Genomic DNA, 22311 nt, shown 5'->3' with positions numbered 1-22311 from the left:
TTTGAGTGATCGGTGTAATTTATTATTGTGTCTTGCGATTCATTTATTAATACAGCGAAAGCTCGATAATGTAAACACTCGATAATGAAAACTTCGCATTAATGTAAACACAAGATTCGTAAGATAGGATCAAATGGTACGATCGGTAACGTAAACTTGTAAACTCGATAATGTAAACAGTTTCTGGCAAATCGTTGGCCGACAGTTAGACAAACCGAAATTGCATTAATGGGAAACCTCCTGAAAAATGTTATGACAACAATTTGAAGATACAGATGTAAATTTATCTGACAGAGCTACCAAAATATTACTGTTACATAGCTGATAATAATTTCAATACGAGAAAAGGTTCAAGTCATATACATCTGATGATGTATGTTATACTTACATTAAGATGGACTTATTGCTGTCAATAAATTACTGATTTTCAAACTAGAACATGTTTATTGGACATATATAGACCTTAGAACAAGCTTTAAAATAAGACTAATTAATTAAAATTACACTTTTTCAAACCTATTTTTTTTCAAATCCAATTTTTGCAGAAATAACTTTTATTCCTTGAATACGTAATAAATACGTGTAGCGACCTTGATGCATGTCGAATTTTACATCGTGGAATAAGGGTCTACAAAATACCGAGAAATATAATCCCAGATGTTGAACACGGGCGGGGTGCCCGCAGCGCCAACAAGAACCTGACAACGAATAGCTGGCGGCAACCCCGAGACGTTTATCTGGGATGTTATTGAAGGGTATTTCGATCATTCAGTGCTCAGCCCTCGTTTGGTTTAGACGTGCCACCATCGACTGCCCAAGCCTCGTCTCCAGGTAACTCCGCTGCCATCCGTTTTATTTATTTGTATTTTTCACATTTTTTTTATGTTGTCAATAAATAACGGTCACATCATGTAAATACCACTGTTTCATTTGGTTTTACCTCCATTCACCGAGCCACATCATTTACCCTAGATACGTAATATTATCATAAAGTAGTTTTTCAAAATTAGTGATCTAGCTTATTCTGCAAACTGCAATAAAGTGCCGAGACACACTAGTACAGTCGTGTGAGGGTTTAGGTACATTTGATTTTTGGAATACAACGACTTGATATCATAAGTGTTACTGAAAAATAATATGCTGAATCATTTGAATAATCTGCTTCAGGTAAAAAGCTGGAAAAACAACCAGTAACATTTCTAGTTTGTACTAACGCTAAGGGTTCACACAAAATAATGTTAAAAATAGGAGAAGCTAAAAATCCGAGCTCATATAAAGGCCTTAATGCCCCTGTTGATTGTTGAAAAACCACTTGGATGTAAGAAGCTTTACAAGCGATTCACCGCTCAAATATGACAATGATTTTGTAATCGGAAATATTCGATTTATAATATAAAGATACATATGAATTTAATTTGTGGGTAATCATCGAAAAAAGCAGGTCAACTTTTATCATGTATCTGACACCGAACATATCTCCATTAGTCCAGCCAATGAGCCAGCACATAAAAAGATTTAGTACTCTGTTCTACGAAAAGTCTCTTCTTTCATCTGTGCCATAAGTGAGACGAAGATGGACATGTTCTTCTCGAACTTACATTGGAAAAGGGAAAAGATAATTGCTGATTCTATTACGTTCAAAAGAATAAATTAATTTTGAATTATGTCAAATTATTTGTATATTTTATATATTTGACTTGATTGTAAAAAGGAATGAAGTAATGACAGCTAAATATTTATATTGTATTTTCTCAATCAATCTTTATCAACTATTTAACCATCTCACCTCTTTTAAAAACAATAATAATTTTATTTATCGTTATTCAGGAATATTTTAAGATTATTATTCGTGTAAACTTCAATAAAAGATGTTTTAAGATACAAAAGGCTTGAACAAACATCGAGAAACTTAGAAACACGAAAAAAGTCAATCAAAAAAAGATGTAATAATTGCCAAGATAACAGAAATCCTTTTAAAATAATTTTACATTTACTATTCAAAATGTTATCGTTTTTACTCTATTACATTAACAAATAATTGAAAAATAAAGTTGAGATGCTGCTATATTAATATCCAATATATTGTTATTTGATTAATATCAACAAACAGCAAATATATCATAATACATATATATATATATATATATATACATATATATATATATATACACATATATAATATATGTATGGCCGACTTGGTTGACGCAGTGGTAAAGGCAACAGTGGCCCTCAGTTTATGTTTGTGATTGTTCTAGGCAAGAATGCAAAATCCGACAAGGAAAATGATCTCAGTCACGCCGGTAAATAGGCTAGGTAAGACCGGATGTCTTTTGGGATGATTTTAAAGTTGGTCACTCGCCAGTTGGTAGGCTTAATGCCGTCGACCGCGGTTCGGAGCCCACGTTAAACAGTAGGTCCAGTTCAGATAAACCCTCGATAGTAAGTACTCTACATGATTTGTTTCGTACAAATTTTATGGAATTCGCTCAGCTTCCATTAATTCTTCTTCTATTTTTAAGCACCCACCGTGACTTTAAGTTTCTCGCTCCGACAATAACGACTTTAAACCCACAAAATCTCGGCGTGACTCGCGCTACCTCACCTCACCAAGCTGCGTCCCACTTTGCGCCTGGCGTAAAAAGTTTCAAATTATTTTTTAGATCTGCTGTTATGGCATCTCATTGACGCGCTACTGAATCAGTTCCGACCAGAGATCCATCCGAGGATTTGACGGAAATGTGCGAGCGTTCTTTCAATGGTATTTTTTAGAGAATTTTTTTTCCAGTCCTCTTTCGACGTAGAAATCTCAAAACGAATGAATATTGCATGACGTCCCGGCCATATATGTGCATTAGCGCTAATACAGAAAATCGGACAATTTAATCAGCTATATATAGGCCGTATGGTATTTTTCCTATTTTAAATAGGCCACGTTTACATACGTCATAAGCGTCCACGTTGAACTTAATCATTTAATTGATATTTTTGTTTACATTACCTTGTCATAGTTTGCCGTGGCATCAAAGGTTCGAAGCAAAAACAAACACCACAAAATAACATTCGAAATAGTAAAATGCAATATATTTTATATTAAACGTTATAAATATATTTTTGCGAACACAAATTGACACTATTTGATATTTAAATAATACTTAAATAAAATAAGGTCATATAATAGTATTATTACGTATGTTATATCCGGCAGCTAATATGATCATGTGTATCATTACAGCTAGTTCAGCAAGTTCAAAGGTTGGCAATTCATTGGATTGGTACCGTGGTATAGAAGACCACCACGACGACGTCTCCCTCTCTTTTCTTTCCTTTTCTGTACCCCCTTATAACTGTACACTTCCACAGCGTTACCGTACTCCTTTACCATAACCTAATATCCTGTCCCATTCTCCCGTCGACCGCATATGCATACCTGCATACCGCATCCCTCTAATTCATCAAATATCTCTCTTTTTGACTAACTCGTAGATAGCCTTGGAGAAACGGCCTATGCCAGGTTTCTACCATACAACGCTTGCAATTCCCTTGTAATTGAAACTTTAGTAATAACGAAGGTGTCGCCGGAAGTCACTTATTTCCTGTTTACTTCAACATAACCAACAAAGTTTTGTTCCCGGCGAGACAAGAACGAAATTTTGTCGTCCAGATTGCGAACACACAGTAAATATAAAAGACCCCCTCTACCAATCTAATATTATTTGTTTTATATGCCATTGATCTCAGTATTTCTTCGCCCCTGGCGTTTGCATGAAAGGGGTTCCTGGCAACCCTACCTGGCCCCGGGCAAATTAAACTAATATAATAACCCCTTTAATTAAGAAACCCTAACGGAAAGCTTAGGTGCGTGTATATATACGTACGCAAGGTGCCATACCAGTCCCTGCTGAATATTGAATAATTGAAAATTTAAGGTAATTTGAATGAATTTTGATTGGGGCCGAGATTGACTCAAATATACAGACGAAGGTACAACGAACTGATTTATTTATCGACGAGTTTGTGTAAATATTAAAACAAACATTAAACGGCTGATATTAATATTAAGTAGATTTGTATTGTAACCTTTCGTATTTATTCTCAACATGATGGGGAAAATGTGGGAATATAACTTAGTTTTTAGTCGATGTCTCAAGAACAAATACAGTGATAATAAATATACGTAACTCTATTGATATTTACTAGCGCTGGAACTATCGACTGAAAACAGTCGATAGTCGCAAAACAGCCGAAATAGTCGATAGTCAAAAAACTAGCGACTGAAAATAGTAATTACTATTTTCAGTCAAACGAAGATGTACGGACCTTTTCCTATATAAATTATGAGAGAGGAAAGCACGGAAATAATTGCTTGGAGCAGTTAATTTTATTTGTTCTTAATTTTCCAACGGTAGTATAAGCGAGACGGTGATATACATATTCCAAAAAAAAAAAATACTGAATACTATTAAGATGCAATTAATAATTACATCTTAAACGAAGTAGAATTACTTTTATATTTGAATGTTCTGTGGATCTGTAAAAAGGAATGGAATTTTTCTATGTAATGGAATAATACCCCACAAATGTTTTATCGTATTTTAATATGCTGAAAGCTATTTTCAAATAATATACTATAATATGGACAATAAAATAGAACATAAACTAAACCTAAAACTAAAGATGTACAATAACCATAAATACTAAATAAAAATTAAACATATACCTAATCATAAAAAAAACTAATTCATGACATAATGAAAAATGATCGCACAATAACTACTAGAGCTTTTTTAACATAGTAATCGAAATATTACCTATTATTGCCATAAAAACAGTCAAAAGTATTTTACTATTTATCATTCACAATTTTAATCTTTTTATCCTCTTATATTAACAATCTTGAAAAATATCGTTCCAAAATGCTGCTATATTAATATACAATATATTGTTATTTACAAAGGTACCAAAAATATCATAAAACTGTATGTATTACACATAAATCTATGTAAGCATAAATTGGGTACATTTTTGTCAAGGTAAATCAGTCAAATGAAACTAGTAGAACCAAAAATAGTAACTAAAAGTACAAGACTGAAACAGTCGATAGTAAATAGTAATGAAATCAGTCGGACCGAAAATAGCGACTGAAAACAGTCGACTGAAACATTCATTGGTAAAAAGTAGTAAAATCAGTCGAACCAAAAATAACGACTGAAACAGTCGATAGTAACAAAATTCTTTTGAATGATCGAAAAGTGAAGTAGTGCGAGTTGGCTAACATAGAGATATAGAAATAATGTGTTGCTTTTATACTGCATAATCTTTTGACTGTGAGAAAAAAAAAACAAAAACGCGTTGATGATTCTGAGCAGTGTTTGGCCATGTTTAAACTTAACAAAGAGGAATTTTTGCACCGATATGCGACAATGGATGAAACATGGACCCATCACTACAGAATCAAAACAATCGTCATCTGAGTGGACAGCAACTGGCGACAAGCCTATTGTCAGGCAAAAGGTAAAATCCCACAAATTCTATAAAAGTGGTATTAAAATATTAGAGCGAGGCTGGATTGATTGTGTGGCTCTTGATGGAGATTACGTTGATGAATAAAGCCAATTTTAAACAAAAAAAAAACAGTCCATGTACCAATAACAATAAATAATACTATAATTCCTTATTGCAACAACGCTAGTATATCAGGATGAATCTTGATGCAAACCTTCACTGGACCTAACATGTATAAAAAGAAAAGGAAAGAACTGGTGTTAAAACATAGGAAAATGTACTGGATAAATGCAAGAAAATCACCCTTATCAGTACAGAATCAATGGCTATTATATATTTAAGTAAACTACAAGTTTTGAAACCTACATGGTTGTTAATGTTAAATTACTTAGAATATTTTTTTGAAAATGTAGAAAAATGTACGATATTTGACAACTATCTCTTAGTCTGTATATATAAAGAAAACATTCGTTAGTAACTCAATTGTCATCAATAGTTACTAATTTATATTTAGTTTAGAAGCATTTGTGACACAAATATTTTAAAATTATCAGTTTGCAAGACGCAAATTGAAAAAGGTTTAATATTAATGGTAAAATGCAACTGGGAACATCGAAGAACACAAACAATATACAGAAATAATTACTTTACAGTACCATCGTTTGCTGTACATTCGTTTCCAATCAACCGTAGAGCTGCATAGTAACAATAAAAACCTGATTTTCTCGTGTATTTTTATTTCAGCCCCTGCCTTCCGGGTCTTAGTTTTTCTATTAACTTTTTTTCTTGTTGCAGGAATTCGCCACTCTAACGAAAGAACTTAACGCAGCGAGGGAGCAGCTCTTAGAACGAGAAGAGGAAATAGCCGAGCTGAAGGCAGAAAGAAATAATACTCGGGTAAGTATAGAGAAATCTTAATGATCACTGTTAAGGTCTTACTTTCTTTATCGCCTTGCGGTGCTGCATTATTAAAGAGAATCCAATTTGCGGGGAGTGCTTCATTTTCGAGACGAAATCAGTTTTGTGCAACAGCAAGGATTATTCGAGTCGTTTTAAATATTATTTGGAAAACAGTCGGTCGAGTTATGTTTGTATTATGGACTAGACATTAGTTCGGTCCGTTTTTTATTATATATTCTGTGATTATTAAGGGTTTTATTCAAAACATTGTCAATCTCTCATTTTCGATCGGTTTCGAATGCTTTATTTTTTGAAATTATGCATGAATCAAATCCAGCAAATACGACGTATATGGTTTTAAGTTCAAGTTGTGGCATTATTTGAATCTGTGTCCTGTCCTGTCTCTTCTCATGTCTCCTTGCAATTCTTTCGATTTTCTTAGTGACAGTCGGTATCTGAATGTCTCGGAGTAAGTAATCAGCCCTGTAGTATCCGGGCACACCTACAATATTCCTCAGAATTTTGTTACGAAAAACTTCTATTTATATTACTGTTCGCGGAACATTCCCATAAAAATTCTGCATACAAATTTTCAACAACATGGCCATCATCCTATTTTCGTACTTCTTTTTTGCAACAATTCATCATTATCTGCAGCAGCAGTTTCTCTTGGTTTAACAGCCCATAATACACCAACAGATCAACTAAAAAAGTCCCCGGCCTGACACATAGATGGCGCTATTAGAATTAAATCCATATATTTTTTAGTCAGCCCTAACCCTCAAAAGATGCCTGTATAAATTTGACTGTTGTCGGATCACTAGTTTGTGAATTACAGCATTTTGAGTGAAGCAACTTTTGTTTGAATTGTAATTTTGTAATAATTGAAGAAAAAAAGAAATTTCGAGTGTTGATAAAATATTGCTTTTGGAAGGGAGAAAATATAGTTGAAGCCAAAACTTGGCTTGATGCCGAGTTTCCGGATACTGCCCCAGGAAAATCAATCATTAAGGATTGGTATGCTAAGTTTAGACTTAGTGATGAGATGAGCATCGAAGACGGTGAACGCAGTGGACGCCCAAAAGAGGTTGTTACCGACGAAAATATTTCAAAAATCCACAAAATGATTTTGAATGACCGTAAATTGAAACTGAATGAAATAGCAGACACTCTAAAGATATCAACTGAACGTGTACAACATATCATTCACGAATATTTGGGTATGAGAAAGCTCTGTGCAAAGTGGGAGTCACGCGAACGCACTTTTGACCAAAAACAACGACGAACTGATGATTCGGAACAGTGTTTGAAGATGATCAAGCGTAATAGAGTTTTTGCGTCGATATGTGACAATGGATGAAACATGGCTCCATCATTTCACTCCGAAGTCCAATCAATAGTCATCCGAGTGGACTGCACACGATGAACCCGCTCCAAAGCGTGGGAAAACGCAACAATCGGCTGGCAAGGTTATGACCACTGTATTTTGGAATGCGCATAATATAATTTTTATTGACTACCTTGAAAAAGGAAGGACCATCAACAGCGATTATTACATAGCGTTATTGGACCGTTTGAAGGACGAAATCACCGAAAAACGGCAGCAATTGAAGAAAAGGACAGTGCTGCTTCACCAAGACAATGCACCATGTCACAAGTCAGTGAAAACCATGTAGTTTTTTGTTATTAGCATCAAAATAATCTGAGAATTGGAATATGATGGAGCAACATCACTATAAATGTCTAAAAGTGTTATATAGAGAAATGTCAAAATCTTCGGATTTAACAGTTAAGGTTTTACAAGTTTTACAATTTAGTTTTACAAACAGATATCGCTTATCAAAATGCATCTAAACGCCTAAATTTAGATCACTGCGACTAGACAACATTTATGGAAATTGAAAACGGTTATTTATTAGATATTTAATTTAAATTATGCATAAAGAATAATCAACAGATAAAAAAATAATTATATTTTCAAAGCTTTAAAGTTACAAAAACTGTTTTAAACTTCACAACCTTTATAATTTTTCTGCAATCGTCTAATTAACTTTTATGTAAAGAGTTATTTATTCAATATTCCTTATCCAGTCAGTAATATTGTATCCGAGACAGGAAATCTTATTATATCCAGCATTATCTACAAATACGATCTTGTCTGTTCGTATTTTCTAATTGCCTCAAGAAATTATTTAAAGCTCAATGTTTTCGGTCATCGTCTCCTCTCTGTTTGAACGTAGCGTTATTTCAGTTTTAATTATCCTATGCTAATGATATTACATTTGAATCAAGTAAGATTAGCAAATAAACATGACATTTTACGTTATAAATATTGATCTCGTGCTGTCTCATATCTTTGAAGATGATTGTAAACGAAAATGTATATAATAACTGTAATAATATAAATGTTCTCTTTCTAAATAATTACGTTTAAAATATTTATTTATGTTCTTCGTTGAATATTTAATGATTTCTTGGAAAATAAAGAGTTTGGATTAAATTTAGTCTTTCTTGGAGGTTTATGAGATCAAATACATTGATTAGATATAGATAACTCAGTCTTTTAACATATTGGTAATCAGTAGTTCATCATCATCATGAGCGTCATCAATCAATAGCTGGTGCTCGAGACAGTGTCTTCTACTCAACAAATACGCTACTGTCGATGCTTCGAAATGAGGGCCAGTATATAAGAACAATCTAATATGTCTAATATATCCTTCTCTGGCACTGAGCTAGACATTTGTACCTCCTTCACTTTTAACTTTGTCTTTTTATCTTTGGTTTTGTATCCATAGAAGGATGCTCGGTGATCGCGGCACCCACTTTGCACAGCGCTTTCTCATACCCAAATATTCGTGAATGATATGATGTAAACGTTCAGGTGGTATCTTAGAGTGTCTGCTATTTCATTCAGTGTCAATTTACGGTCATTCAAAATCGCTGTGCGGATTTTTTTAATGTTTTCGTCGGTAACAACCTCTTTTGGGCGTTCACTGCTTTCACCATCTTCGGTGCACATTTTACCACGTATAAACTTAGCATACCAATCCTTTTTAATTATCCTATGCTAATGATATTACATTTGAATACATTTAAAATATTTATTTATGTTCTTCGTTGAATATTTGATGATTTCTTGGAAAATAAAGAGTTTGGATTAAATTTAGTCCGTCTTGGAAATAAACCACGAGGTTTATGGAATCAAATACATTGATTAGATATAGATAAGTGAGTCTTTTAACATATTGGTAATCAATAGCTGGCGCTCGAGACAGTGTCTTCTACTCAACAAATATGCTACTGTCGATGCTTCCAAATGAGGGCCAGTATATAAGAACAATCTAATACGCCTAATATATCCATCTCTGGCACTGAGCTAGACATTTGTACCTCCTTCGCTTTCAACTTTGTCTTTTTATCTTTGGTTTTGTATCCGTAGAAGCCTTTTCTTCTCAATTTAACCTTTTTGTATTGATCAGCAATTTCTAAGCTTTGAGGTAGTTAACATGATATATTCGTTGCTCTTGCTGTTGACAGATTCTTGTTCATCAGCTATATCGAAATCACCACTTTGCTACTAATACTACTAAGAGTTATTTTAATATTTTAACGATAAGTTTCCATTGAATGACTTTCTGTCGTACTTTTGCGATAAAAAAAACAAAACTTCAGAATAGGAATTTTTGAAGATAATTATATGTCTTATGTTCACTGGTATATCATACATCTACAGAGGCGTGAAAAATTCGAAACATTATTAAGTACGGATTTGTATATCACAGCTATAAATTAATTTTAAAGGATTTACTATCTATTAAGGTCAAAAGCTCGGTGAACGCGGCACCCACTTTGCACAGAGCTTTCTCATACCCAAATATTCGTGAATGATATGATGTACACGTTCAGTTGATATCTTAGAGTGTCTGTTATTTCATTCAGTTTCAATTTACGGTCATTCAAAATCGCTGTGTGGATTTTTTTAATGTTTTCTTCGGTAACAACCTCTTCTGGGCGTCCACTGCGTTCACCGTCTTCGGTGCTCATTTCACCACGTTTAAACTTAGCATACCAATCCTTGATGGTTGATTTTCCTAGGGCAGTGTCCGGAAACTCGGCATCAAGTCAAGTTTTTGCTTCAACTGTATTTTTTCCCTTCAAAAATCAATATTTTATCAACACGCGAAATTCCTTTTTATCCATTTTTTTCACAATAATAAGGAAAACCGACAAACATACGCAATAATTTTTAACTAAAATGAATGACGCTGTTTTGTTTTAAAACTTAAACCAACTTATACCAAAATCGAATAAAAAACAGACAGCAATAAAAAGTGTTTGCTGTACAGTTTAGATAAAATCTCAGACAATGAGAAAATACAAGGGGATATTGTATTAGATACGCACTATTGGATACCGTCAATATTTATTCGGTAGCCATTCTTCGATTGCAACTTTTAATAAATAGAACCAAAAATGCCTTGGGAAATCTTGAAGGCAATAAAGTCTTTAAGTCATATTTTTTCCCTAGCTCGATTAAAATTTTTTTTATAGTATTTTATTTCGAAACGTTCTTATTGAATGTTTATATTTTGGGGAAAATCAATTTGATTAAAAAGTTAAAAGTTAAATATTGAAAACAAATCTCCTATATTGTATTATTTGATATAGATTTAGCACACAAGTTTTTAAAACTTTTACCGACAATCTTCAAGAAAAAATGCGTTTAGAGATGAAAAGACATTCTTAATTTATGACAATGTTGTTTTGTTTGGTTTTAGTATTGATGTTTTACTTCATGTATTATTCATTTTCCGCCATCATGAATATAATGAGGCATATTCGCACTTATTGCATAAAAGACACCATCTCAAAAATAAACACGTAGGGCTGTTTTTTTAATGAAAATTTGCACAATTTGGGATTTCTACATATAAGGAGATCTAACATTATGTTCACTTTGGAATGCAACTACAAATAATTTAATTTGTCTCTCGACTGTAATTAATTAATTATTATCAACGTAATTCATGGCCCACATTTTTCTTTTTTATGTCCAATATAGAGTATTATATAGTATGTGGTAGGAATGTATTTAATGATCTATTCTAGCAAGCTAATTAACTATTGCAGAAATTAATTAATAACGACAAATATTTCCACTAATACTCAAAGAAGTTGTACTAGTTGGGTTTTGAAACTAACTAAACTAAAACATTTCTTGTCTTATAATCACCTTTTCTTATCTACTAAATTAGTTATCAGTATTTGGTGACTGATTTTGGTTTGTCAAGCCGTAAGACTACTATAACGTATTCTGTGCTATATCATTTTGCAACAATTAAATACTACTGCGCTCGATAAACAGTGAAACTTTTGAAATAGAACGCAAATGAGATTTTCTATGAATGTGACAATAGAACAATATTGTAGAGTGGGGCACAAGTCCCGCTACTATTTATTATGTGACGTTTAACTCAGTTTTGCTTTAAGCATCGTGTTGTGTGGACGTTTCCACATTTCGTTATGGATATACCACCACAAGAACGAGCAGAAATAGTGACAACATTTATTAACAATCGTTGGATTTTTCGAGTAAATTGATAATGAATGATGAAGCCGATTTTCTTCTCAGTGGCCACGCCAATAAACAGAACAATCGGTGTAGGGGAACGCAGAATCTTCAATTAATTCATGAAACATCTTTGCATCCACTAAAAACAACTGTATGGTGTGATACTCATGCTGAAAACATCATTGGTCCCTCTTTTATTTGAAAATTGATCAAGGTATTACAGTTACTGTTACTGTTGAATGGTACCAAGACATGATTCGAAATTTTCTTAAGTACTAATCCTAATGCTAATTGCATAGAAAACTATTTTTAAAGAACTAAATAAATACCGTTAAAAATCAAATTACCGTTTCCTCTATTTACCGCGATGCAACCTAATTTTCATAAAAGTTGAGCGCTACAAACTTTCAGACAGTTTTAATCTATTTACTCCGATCGCTCGGAGACGAGATCGTAGATGCGACGACGCTCCAAACTCGCGGTTTAAGGAATTATATTAATACTTCGTCATGGGCTTTACTTCTAGAAATATTATTCAAATTAGTTTAGTAGAAATCCTCGTTGCCATTATATATCTTCGCCAGAGATACTGGACGATTAGATTTATCACTTTGCTTTCTTGTAGAAATAATATTTCGTAATATGTTAATTATCTACTCTATGGTGAAACTTTCAGTCTTTCATCTATAAAAAAACTGAACCAAGTACTAATTTAGATCATTGAAATTAATAGTTATCACTTTAGAGCTATCTTATTATTCATGGAGCACCATCTATCCGTCTAAAATAAAACTAAAAATGTTGTGCAATTTTAACACTTTTCTTCATAACTTAAATTGGATGGTTAAAATGAAATTTGAAGAGATATAACAAGAAACAAGGGAGGTATGGAAGAAAACCGGTAATGCAGATGGCTATTGATGTCAATTGAACGATGTTTCATTGCAAAAAAGACCAACAACAAGACACTACGTCATCCCCTCGCATGACATCGCTTGGTCAAACATTACAAGAGTTATGAAAGAGACATTGCTGCTGCTCGTATCGGCTATTCTGCCGTAACCAGACTACTCAGCAAACACAATGTCGCTATGTTTTGCCCGAACGATAGTAAAACATGATGGAAAACGATGGAAAATATTTTGATTGTTACGAGTATATGTTGTACCAATTTGTCTCATTAAATATCTTTTTAAATTAAAAAATTACCATAAGCACCTAATACGACGTAAACTAAACATTTCTTTCCGTTGTTAAATAAATCCTACCACCAATCTCGAATAAAATCAGAAAAGGACAAAAATCTTTTCAATTTCAATTTTTCTTTTTTTTCTCATTTTAGATTCGATATTTACTCAATAAATTACGGAGTTATTTTATTAAATATTACAATGGATAGACCAAGTAAAGGTGCAGCCCGTATGAGCAAAAATAGGAATAACCAAACAATGATTGAAAATAAGAAGCGCTTCAGGCCCCGGGGTCCGCTGCCTAATCTATGGGATATAACAAATGTTCTAACCAAACTGGAACAGCAACAAAAGTGTTGTTGGCTCCGCCGGGAATCGAACCCGTGGCCTCCGCTTATGAGCTGAACGCTCTAACCACTACACCATAGAAACAATTGCCTGCAATATTTCTACGGCTTCTCATATGATATGGACAGTGTTTAAAAAGCAAGCTGAACGGCTTTTACACTGAACGCCTTCCGTTCTTCCGTTACATCAGTTCAGCAACAACATTATACTCAAATATTTGATTATTTTAGATAAAAAATATGAGAGAACTTTGTACGTGTTTTTGAAATCTGAGGGTTTCTCTCGTTTTCCCCCCCTTTACCCATCAGATCCAGACTTGGTTCCAATGGGACAACCTCAGGAGTGCACTCTTTCGAATAAAAAAAGAATTTTGAAAATCGATCCATAATTGACGGAGAAATCGGCGAACATAGAACCTCCTTCTTTTTTGAAGTCGTTTAAAATATATGTAGGTACATAATGTTTACTTAACCGAATCATTATTTCTTTAATTAATTCAAATTATTGAAGTCGAACTGTAACATTAGTACATTTGTAAGTAAAAATGTGCGATGGAAAATCTCAACGCCAAGTATTTAACCATACTAATACGATAAGGCATTGCGAAGGGTTCCCTTGATCTTTGAATGAAAAAAGAACCTCAATTTTCAATACGAAAATTAAATGAGTTCGCCGGGAGAAGGAGGAGACTCTTATCCCTTTCAATATATTCCCCAGGTATTACCCCGTCGCATTTACACTTGCTACGGCTTCAGCCGAATAGACCGAATTGAAAATTATTCCACGACTTCGACTTTGTCAAGTAACGCATTGTTTACTGCCTATATTTCAATCGTTCCTCCAAAATCGCTGATTATTCGATGAATAAATTATAATATATAATGATATATTTGTTAGATGTTCGTTTTAGTTATCAACCTTTAGCATTTGCAATAATTCGTATTCGAATATATATACACTCAGAGACAGAACTTTAGCAAACTATAAAGTTTTTTCATTTCAACTCTTAGTAAAAATAGATTTTATCTATTTTTTAAAAATAGGTTATATCATTTATGTAAATATTACAAAGAGAGGATTATTGGTTACTTAGCAGAACTTATAAGTAAACAATATATTTGCCGATAGAATAGTTGAGATTGAAAAAAGAACTGATCAATATTTTGCCTATAAAGGTAAAAAGGTTCATATTCTTAGATATGACGCAAGCCTTTGATAAGGTATGACATGACGGCATTGTTTATAAGCCACAGAAAATGTTACCGAATCAATGAAATCTCATATTATAGCCAGAATTTTTAGAGTCAAACACGATGAAGCCTACTCTACAATAAAACAAGCTAAAGCAGATGTACGACAAGGAAGTGTATTGGAGCCAATTCTTTACCTACTCTACACATGTGATATACCCCAAATGGAATATATCAGAATGGCTACATTTGCTAATAACTGCGATTCTTACTGTCGGAGACACAGACTTGGAAAATACAAATTAGCGAAAGCAAATAGATGCATGTGCAGTTCACGGAACGGGCCAATTGAAAAGTCCCCGGCCTGACATATAGATGGCGCTACTAGAATTAAATCCATATGTTTTTTAGTTAGCTCTAACTCTCAAAAGATACGCGTATAAATTTGACAGTTGTCGCATCATTAGTTTGTGAATTATAGCATTTTGAGTGAAGCAAATTTTGTTATTGTGAAAAAATATGGATAAAAAGGAATTTCGCGTGTTGATAAAATATTATTCTTTGAAGGGAAAAATACAGTTGAAGCAAAAACTTGGCTTGATACCGAGTTACCGGACACTGCCATAGGAAAATCAACCAACAAGGATTGGTATGTTAAATTTAGACGTGGTGAAATGAGCACCGAAAAGGGTGAACGCAGTGAACGCCCAAAAGAGGTGGTTATCGACGAAAACATTTAAAAAATCCACAAAATGATTTTGAATGACTTTGTAAATTGAAATTGAATGAAATAGCAGACACTCTAAAGATATCAACTGAACGTGCACATTATATCATTCAGGAATATTTGGGTATGAGAAAGCTTTGTACAAAGTGAGTGTCGCGCGAGCTCACTTTTGACCAAAAACGACGACGAGTTGATGATTCGGAACAGTGTCTGAACATGATCACGCGTAATAAACCTGGGTTTTTGCGTCGATATGTGACAATGGATGACACATGGCTCCATCATTTCACTCCGAAGTCCAATCGACAGTCATCCGAGTAGACTGCACACGATGAACCCGCTCCAAAGCGTGAGAAAACGCAACAGCCGGCTGGCACGGTTACGGCGTCTGTATTTTGGGATACGCATGGAATAATTTTCACTGATTGCCTTGAAAAAGGAAGGACCATCAACAGCAACTATTACATAACGTTATTGGACCGTTTGAAGGACGAAATCGCCGAAAAACGGCCGCAATTTGAAGAAAAAGAAAGTGCTGCTTCACCAAGACAATGCACCGTGTCACAAGTCAGTGAAAACGATGGCAAAAATCCATCCGTCCACCGTATTCTCCAGATATGGCCCCCAGTGACTATTTCCTGTTCTCAGATCTCAAAAGAATGCTCGCTGGGAAAACATTTTCGTCGAATGAAGAGGCGATCGCCGAAACTGAGGCCTATTTTGAAACCACTAATTTTGTCAAAAAATGTGTTTTTCTATGGTAGGCCGGGGACTTTTCAATTGACCTGTTATGATACTTAGGAAACGACAAGTAACGTCAATTTTTCGTAGCCTTTCTGAATGCTGTTTAACTTAACATGGTTATTTTTAAATTTTGTGTTTTTGTCTCTGGTAAAATATTAGTGGTCTTACTTTTAATTTTGATATAAATATATTTTTAATAATGTCTCTATAGTATATTATTAGTGTAAATCAATATTTTTATGATTCTTTATTACAGTCATCTAGTCTATTACTATTGTTCAAAAAAACGAAACATTTTGTACTTTTTTTTAATAGTAAAAATCCTAATTTTGTTATGAATTAATTTGATACGATATACGATCAAAACAAATTTCATATAAATTGATTCAGTACAATCAAACAGTTTCTATCTACTGCAATATGTCTTTTGAAAAGTGAATGAAAATAATAAATGAAACTTTCTGAGTAACCAAATAGTTGAAATATTAAGAGTGTACAATTTTTTTTCGGAAAGTCACAGTCCTTATATAAATAACAAATGAAACTTTCTGAGTAACCTGATAGTTGAAATATTAAGAGTGTACAATTTTTTTTTCGGAAAATCACGATCCTTATATTCAATTAAAACTGAAATGCATAGATATATGTATCGTTTCTGTTCGTACTATTGACTTAATAAATATACAACGAATATACGACATGATATTGAGGAGTCCCTCAATAATGTTGCTCAATAAATTTAATATTCCACAGTAATACTGACGGTCTGGGGTCTATATTGAAAAGTTTGAACAAGAAAAAGTTCTCGAAATATGATCTTCAATATGTAAAATATTGACCTGTCTGTATATAAGAATATTCAATATAAAATATCGCTTGTGGTTAAAAAAAGGGAGAATATTTTAATATATTGCGTAGTAACGCTTGAGTATTAGACTTTGAATCCAATATGTACTTATTAAGTAACTTCAGAAATTGCGTAAGTGTTTTGAATATATAAAATAATGATATATTTTTAGCAGAATTTAATATAATATGCAGTAGTTTCAGGATATCTTCCTAAATATTATCAGTTTAACAAAGTCTTTTTTAGATAGTAACATTATATAATATTGGATGAGTCTATTTTATTAGACTCATTATTACACACACTAAAATTACTGTAGAACAACATCAATAGCAAAACAAACTACAATAAATAAAGCACATTTATGCTAGATTGTTGAAGAAGTTGACTGACGCTGAAATGAAAAAAACAAATTGATAATTGTAAATTGTAACCGATTTTTGACATATTTAATATAATATAATATATATATATATATATATATATATATATATATATATATTAAAGTCTACTTTTACCAACGAGGGTTTATTTGGACTGAACCTATAGTTTAACGTAGGCTCCGAACCACGGTCCTCGGCATTAAACCTACCGATTGGCGAGTGGCCAACTTGGTAATCATTCCAGAAAACATCCGGTGTTACCCAGCCTGGTTACTGGCGTGACTGGGATCATTTTCATTGTCGGATTTTACACTCTTACCCTAAGGACAATCACAAATTTTAAACAATCACAAACATAAATTTACGACCATAAAGAATATGCTCTTACATTTTCTAAACACGTGCTCTTTTTGCTCGTTGCCCTTTTTTTTCATTTAGGTTTATGATGGTAAACCAAAGGTCGCATTCAACATATAAATTTCTTTGGCTATTTTAAAGTACCACAACGTTGAAAAATGTTTACAATATTCCATCACAAGATATTACCACAAGGTATATCAATGTTCCGAGATATCTTGTATCTTTCAACTTAACCATGTTGATTCTGCATAGATTTTTAACTTTATAAATATGTATTTTTCGTTAGATTTATTGATTCCATCCATCTTGCTCATCTTTCAGGCAATTTATAGATGTCATCCCTAAAAAACTGTTTGTCCTTTCACCAGGTTTCAATAGTTCGTAATACACTACACCACCCTGGTACGACCAAAACGATTTGGCCTTGGAGTCTTCTTAGAGTTTTCAAAATCAATCCACTTTTCATCACCCGTCAGTATTCGATACAGAAATGACTGTATGATCGGAAGCAGATTTTCGATTTCCGTTTTGATCATTTGAGTGATGTGGCACCCAACTTTTACCGCAGATGTACGTTTTCAGGTACTACACTTTTCAAAGAAGTATAAATCTATGACGGTGTTACTTTCGCAAAATATGATATGTGCAGCTTCAAAACTTGATGTCAGTAGAATAAAATATATGTGTCAAATCATAACATTGAATACTTAAGCCCATCGACATCTGTTAGAAAAACCGGAAATTACTTTCCGGTAGACCTGGTAAAAGGTGACTAGTGACTACAACTATAAGTAATCACTGAGAGCTCTTCTATGGCGATGGTTATGCTGGGTGTATTCTCTTCTTAGAGACATTGCGTTCAAGAAGAAAATAAGATTCTTCTACCATCACTACCCATAATGTTAGTGTTGATGAAACATGAGAATTTTGTTGAGCTTGATTTTTGTAAACTTATGTTCGACTCCAACATTGGAGCAACTCTTAATGCAAAGAAAATGGGAATTTGATATAATTTGAAGAAATTGTGATTAAGTTTCTAGGTAATATGAAGTCCGCTTCTAGTATAACCATCTTAATTTTTTACTAAACATTTGTGCTTCATTGTGACAAAATTTGACAATTTAGCTGGAACAATGGTATGTATCTTAACTAGAAAAAAAACAGCTCTTGATGCAAATATAAAATATTATAATCAGAAATGTAGATGAACCGAAAGATATGAATTATTTCATGAGAGATAATAATATTAAAAAGTTTAAAATGCCTAAAAGGAAAGACTTTTCACAATCTCGTTTATCTTTATGGCACTCATGAGTACGGTTGAATTAATTGAATGTGTATTTAGTTTGCTCTCCTGACCTTAACCTTTACATAACGTTAGGCCTTAATGGTTTTCAAGCAAATTACGAAACTTACCTACAATAAATTTAACTTTAGTACTCCGTGTTATGTTATATGCTAATAATTCATTGAACATAAATTTAATTTAATTGCCGCATATATAATATTAGTATTAATAACACAGTTTAACTATGAAATATATTTTTCCATAACTTATATATGGCACCCACTAACCGGGCAGCCGTTATTGGGCTCGACGACCCGGCGAATGAACAGATAGTGAAACTAACTATTGCTTCCTTCCTTCTGGCGTGTCTCCTAATGCCTCATGGGGAAGACGCACAATGTCACCCCCCCCCTGAAGTCAGCGGTTACAGGAAATTTGGTCACTGACCAAGAAAAAGTGACGACACTGCTTTCTTCGCGGCCGCCAGGTTCGAAGTTACAATTCATGGACGTTTACAGAAGCGGCTCGATCATGCGGCCAAGTGGTTCAAATTCTGGAGGTTGCAAATCAACCCCCTGAAAACCCAGGCCATCATTTTCCATAAGAAGCGTTACGCACTGCGCGTCTCGCAACTTAAGATCGACACCGCTATAATTCCATGGCTGGATAACGTCACGTACCTAGGTCTTCACTTCGACCGGCGGTTCGGTTGGCATTCCCAAATCCAGAAAGCAATCCAAAAAGTTTCGCGGATAGCAAACCTGCTATCTTCTCTGATCTGCCCTTCTATCAGACTTCCCATCTCCATCAAATGCTTATTTTACAAGATGTTCATTCAGTCCGTAATCCTCTACTGATCTAAAGTCTACTTCAAGTTTGTTACACCCAGCCAGGTCAAACGGATTCAAGTTTTCCAAAATAAGCTCTTCAGGATAATATTAAACACTCCATGGTTTGTCAGAAATAATCAAATTCATAAGGAAACTGACACTCCAGAAATCAAGCACTTCATATCTCAATTATTCCACAAACAACAACTCAGCTCAAGTTCTTCTGAAAACGCGCTTGTTCGCGAGCTGGTCGTCATGCTGGGAGCTTAGCACCGCGTCACCGCTAAGCTCCCCCCTTTTCCAGGCTGAAACGACCTCTTCCGTTGCTACAGTCATAACTGTTGCCCCCATATATATCCAGTTGTGTGCTGACTCAAGTTCGCGAACCAATAGAATCGCCGGGCCCTCGTGCCCAATAACGGCTGCCCGATCAGCGGGTGCCATATCCCCAAATTTAATTCAGTAGCAGTAGCGATCCACAGGGGTCAACTGTGAGGCGGTTTCGGTTTAGTGTATTGGTAAGCCCAGGGGCAGTCCCACATACCCCGGTCCAATTTGTCACTCCAGGGCAAGTCTCCGCGACCAGGTATGCGTCATTCCACCGCCTGGTTTTTTTAGGCTAGAACAGAAAAAAAAACTAACTATTGATTCGCGAACATGACTTAAAACACGATGCCTGATTTCTGGGGTGTCAGTTTCTGTGTGAATTTCATTATTTCTGGAAAACCATGGAGCGTTTAAAATTCTCTTGTGGAGCTTATTTTGGAAAACTTGAAGCAGTTTCACCTGGTTGGGTGTAACAAACTTGAAGGTGACATTAGATCCGTTGAGGAATACGGACCGAATCTTGTAAAATAATAATTTGATGGAGATGGGAAGTCTGCTAGAAGGGCAGATCAGATGAGATAACAGGTTGTTTGGTTAGCAGGAGGTTAAATAAGGATAGGGCCAGCGGGGAACCTTGAAGTACTCCAGCGTCGATTTGTTTTCGACTAGAAAGTGTTTTACTGATCTTGACCTGAAAAGATCTGACCGATAGATAGAACTTTGCTTAGGTCCAGGAGGACTGCTCCAAGCTTTTTACGTTGTTTAAGAGTGTGATGGATGTGTACGGCCAGATGGGTGGTCTGGTGGACGAATGAATGGTGAGCGCAAAAGCCGAATTGTTCGTCAGGAATTATGTTCTTTTCCTTTGTGAAGTAGTTGAGAGCATAGAGTATTGCCTCTCTCGGCAATCTTCGAAATGGCACTGAGAATGCTAATGTGCCTATAGTCAGATGGAGATGATTTTGGTCCTTTCTCGGGAATAGCCCCTATATGTGCGTGTTTCCAAGACACCGGAATATTGTGTTCCATAAATATTGCGACCTCATGATGGAGTTATCATTTGAGATATTTTAAATGAGTGTTATTACATAATGGAAAAGCTTATACTTTCTATTGCCTATCTTATTGCTCATTCAGTGCACATGAAAGAAACTTATGAAAATCTTAATATAACTTTATAGAAAATTAACTACACTGCTCATTATTGGTTGCTGATTTTTTCTCTTTTTATATTCAATGTGAAGCCAGTACTAATGGGATCCAGCAGCACCAAAATAATGTATAGGTATTCCTAAAAAATTGACATTTGACTCATATCGGAAACCCTATTGAAACAAGTTGAAAAGACTAGAAATGACCGTTTAAAATTCACAGTACCTATAATTTGCAAATATTATAATTACAACTAGCTGACCCGGCAAACCTTGTTTTGCCAACTAAATAATTTATAGAGAATTTCTGGTGTAGAAAAAAAAACTAACTTATTGGAAATATGTAATGATGTGGTATATGAGTGAAAAAGGCAAGCAGCGCTGTGAACGATGAGGGAATATAAAAATAACAAAACACCAAACATTTTTTTTTAATTTATTATAATTTATTTTAAGTAATAATTATTTATATCATTAATTCATTACGTAATATTAATCTTTTAATTCTACAGCGTGAATAATATTTTTTGTTAGCCCGTCTTTAGCTAATACAAACAAACTTGATGGTTTATCCACTCGAGAACATGCAACGCATAAATATGTGAAAAACATGGTATGCTCAACATTATTTGGCATTGGAATTTATTAATAGTTATTGCAAATGCCAATCTAATCGGAAATTGAATTGGCACATCTGTAGGTATAATATGTATTTGTGGTGTTTTCACCTCGAAACTTGCCATTCAAAATGGTGGCTTCGATGACATGTTTCATCAATCCGTTTCGGAGAAGTATGGGAACGAACATTGTGACATGAGAATTTTATATATAAGATTACTCTATAATTTAAAATACAATACAAGACCAAGCGAAATATGTCTGATCTATCAGACGGGACACCACACGGGTACCAACTTATTCGTTTTAGCTGATCGTAGATTTAATTAAT

The 22311-nt window shown here is 34.2% G+C and overlaps 1 protein-coding gene across 15 annotated transcripts in view; it reads left to right on the top strand.

The window, feature by feature from the left end:
* Window positions 1-22311, top strand: part of Liprin-alpha (PTPRF interacting protein alpha) — a 348725-nt gene that overhangs the window by 295666 nt on the left and 30748 nt on the right. For all 15 annotated transcript variants that reach the window (XM_076396963.1, XM_076396953.1, XM_076396951.1 and 12 more), the window contains exon 2: window positions 6298-6399. In XM_076396963.1, the coding sequence (XP_076253078.1) occupies window positions 6298-6399 (102 nt within the window). The remainder of the gene's footprint in view (window positions 1-6297; window positions 6400-22311) is intronic.

Source organism: Rhynchophorus ferrugineus, unplaced genomic scaffold (assembly GCF_030347505.1).
Source record: "Rhynchophorus ferrugineus isolate W39M unplaced genomic scaffold, kcgeb_rfMv2 rfM2, whole genome shotgun sequence".
Taxonomy (NCBI): Eukaryota; Metazoa; Arthropoda; class Insecta; order Coleoptera; family Curculionidae; genus Rhynchophorus; species Rhynchophorus ferrugineus.
Note: the sequence above shows the minus strand (reverse complement) of the source record. Positions and strands in the feature narration are given on the sequence as shown.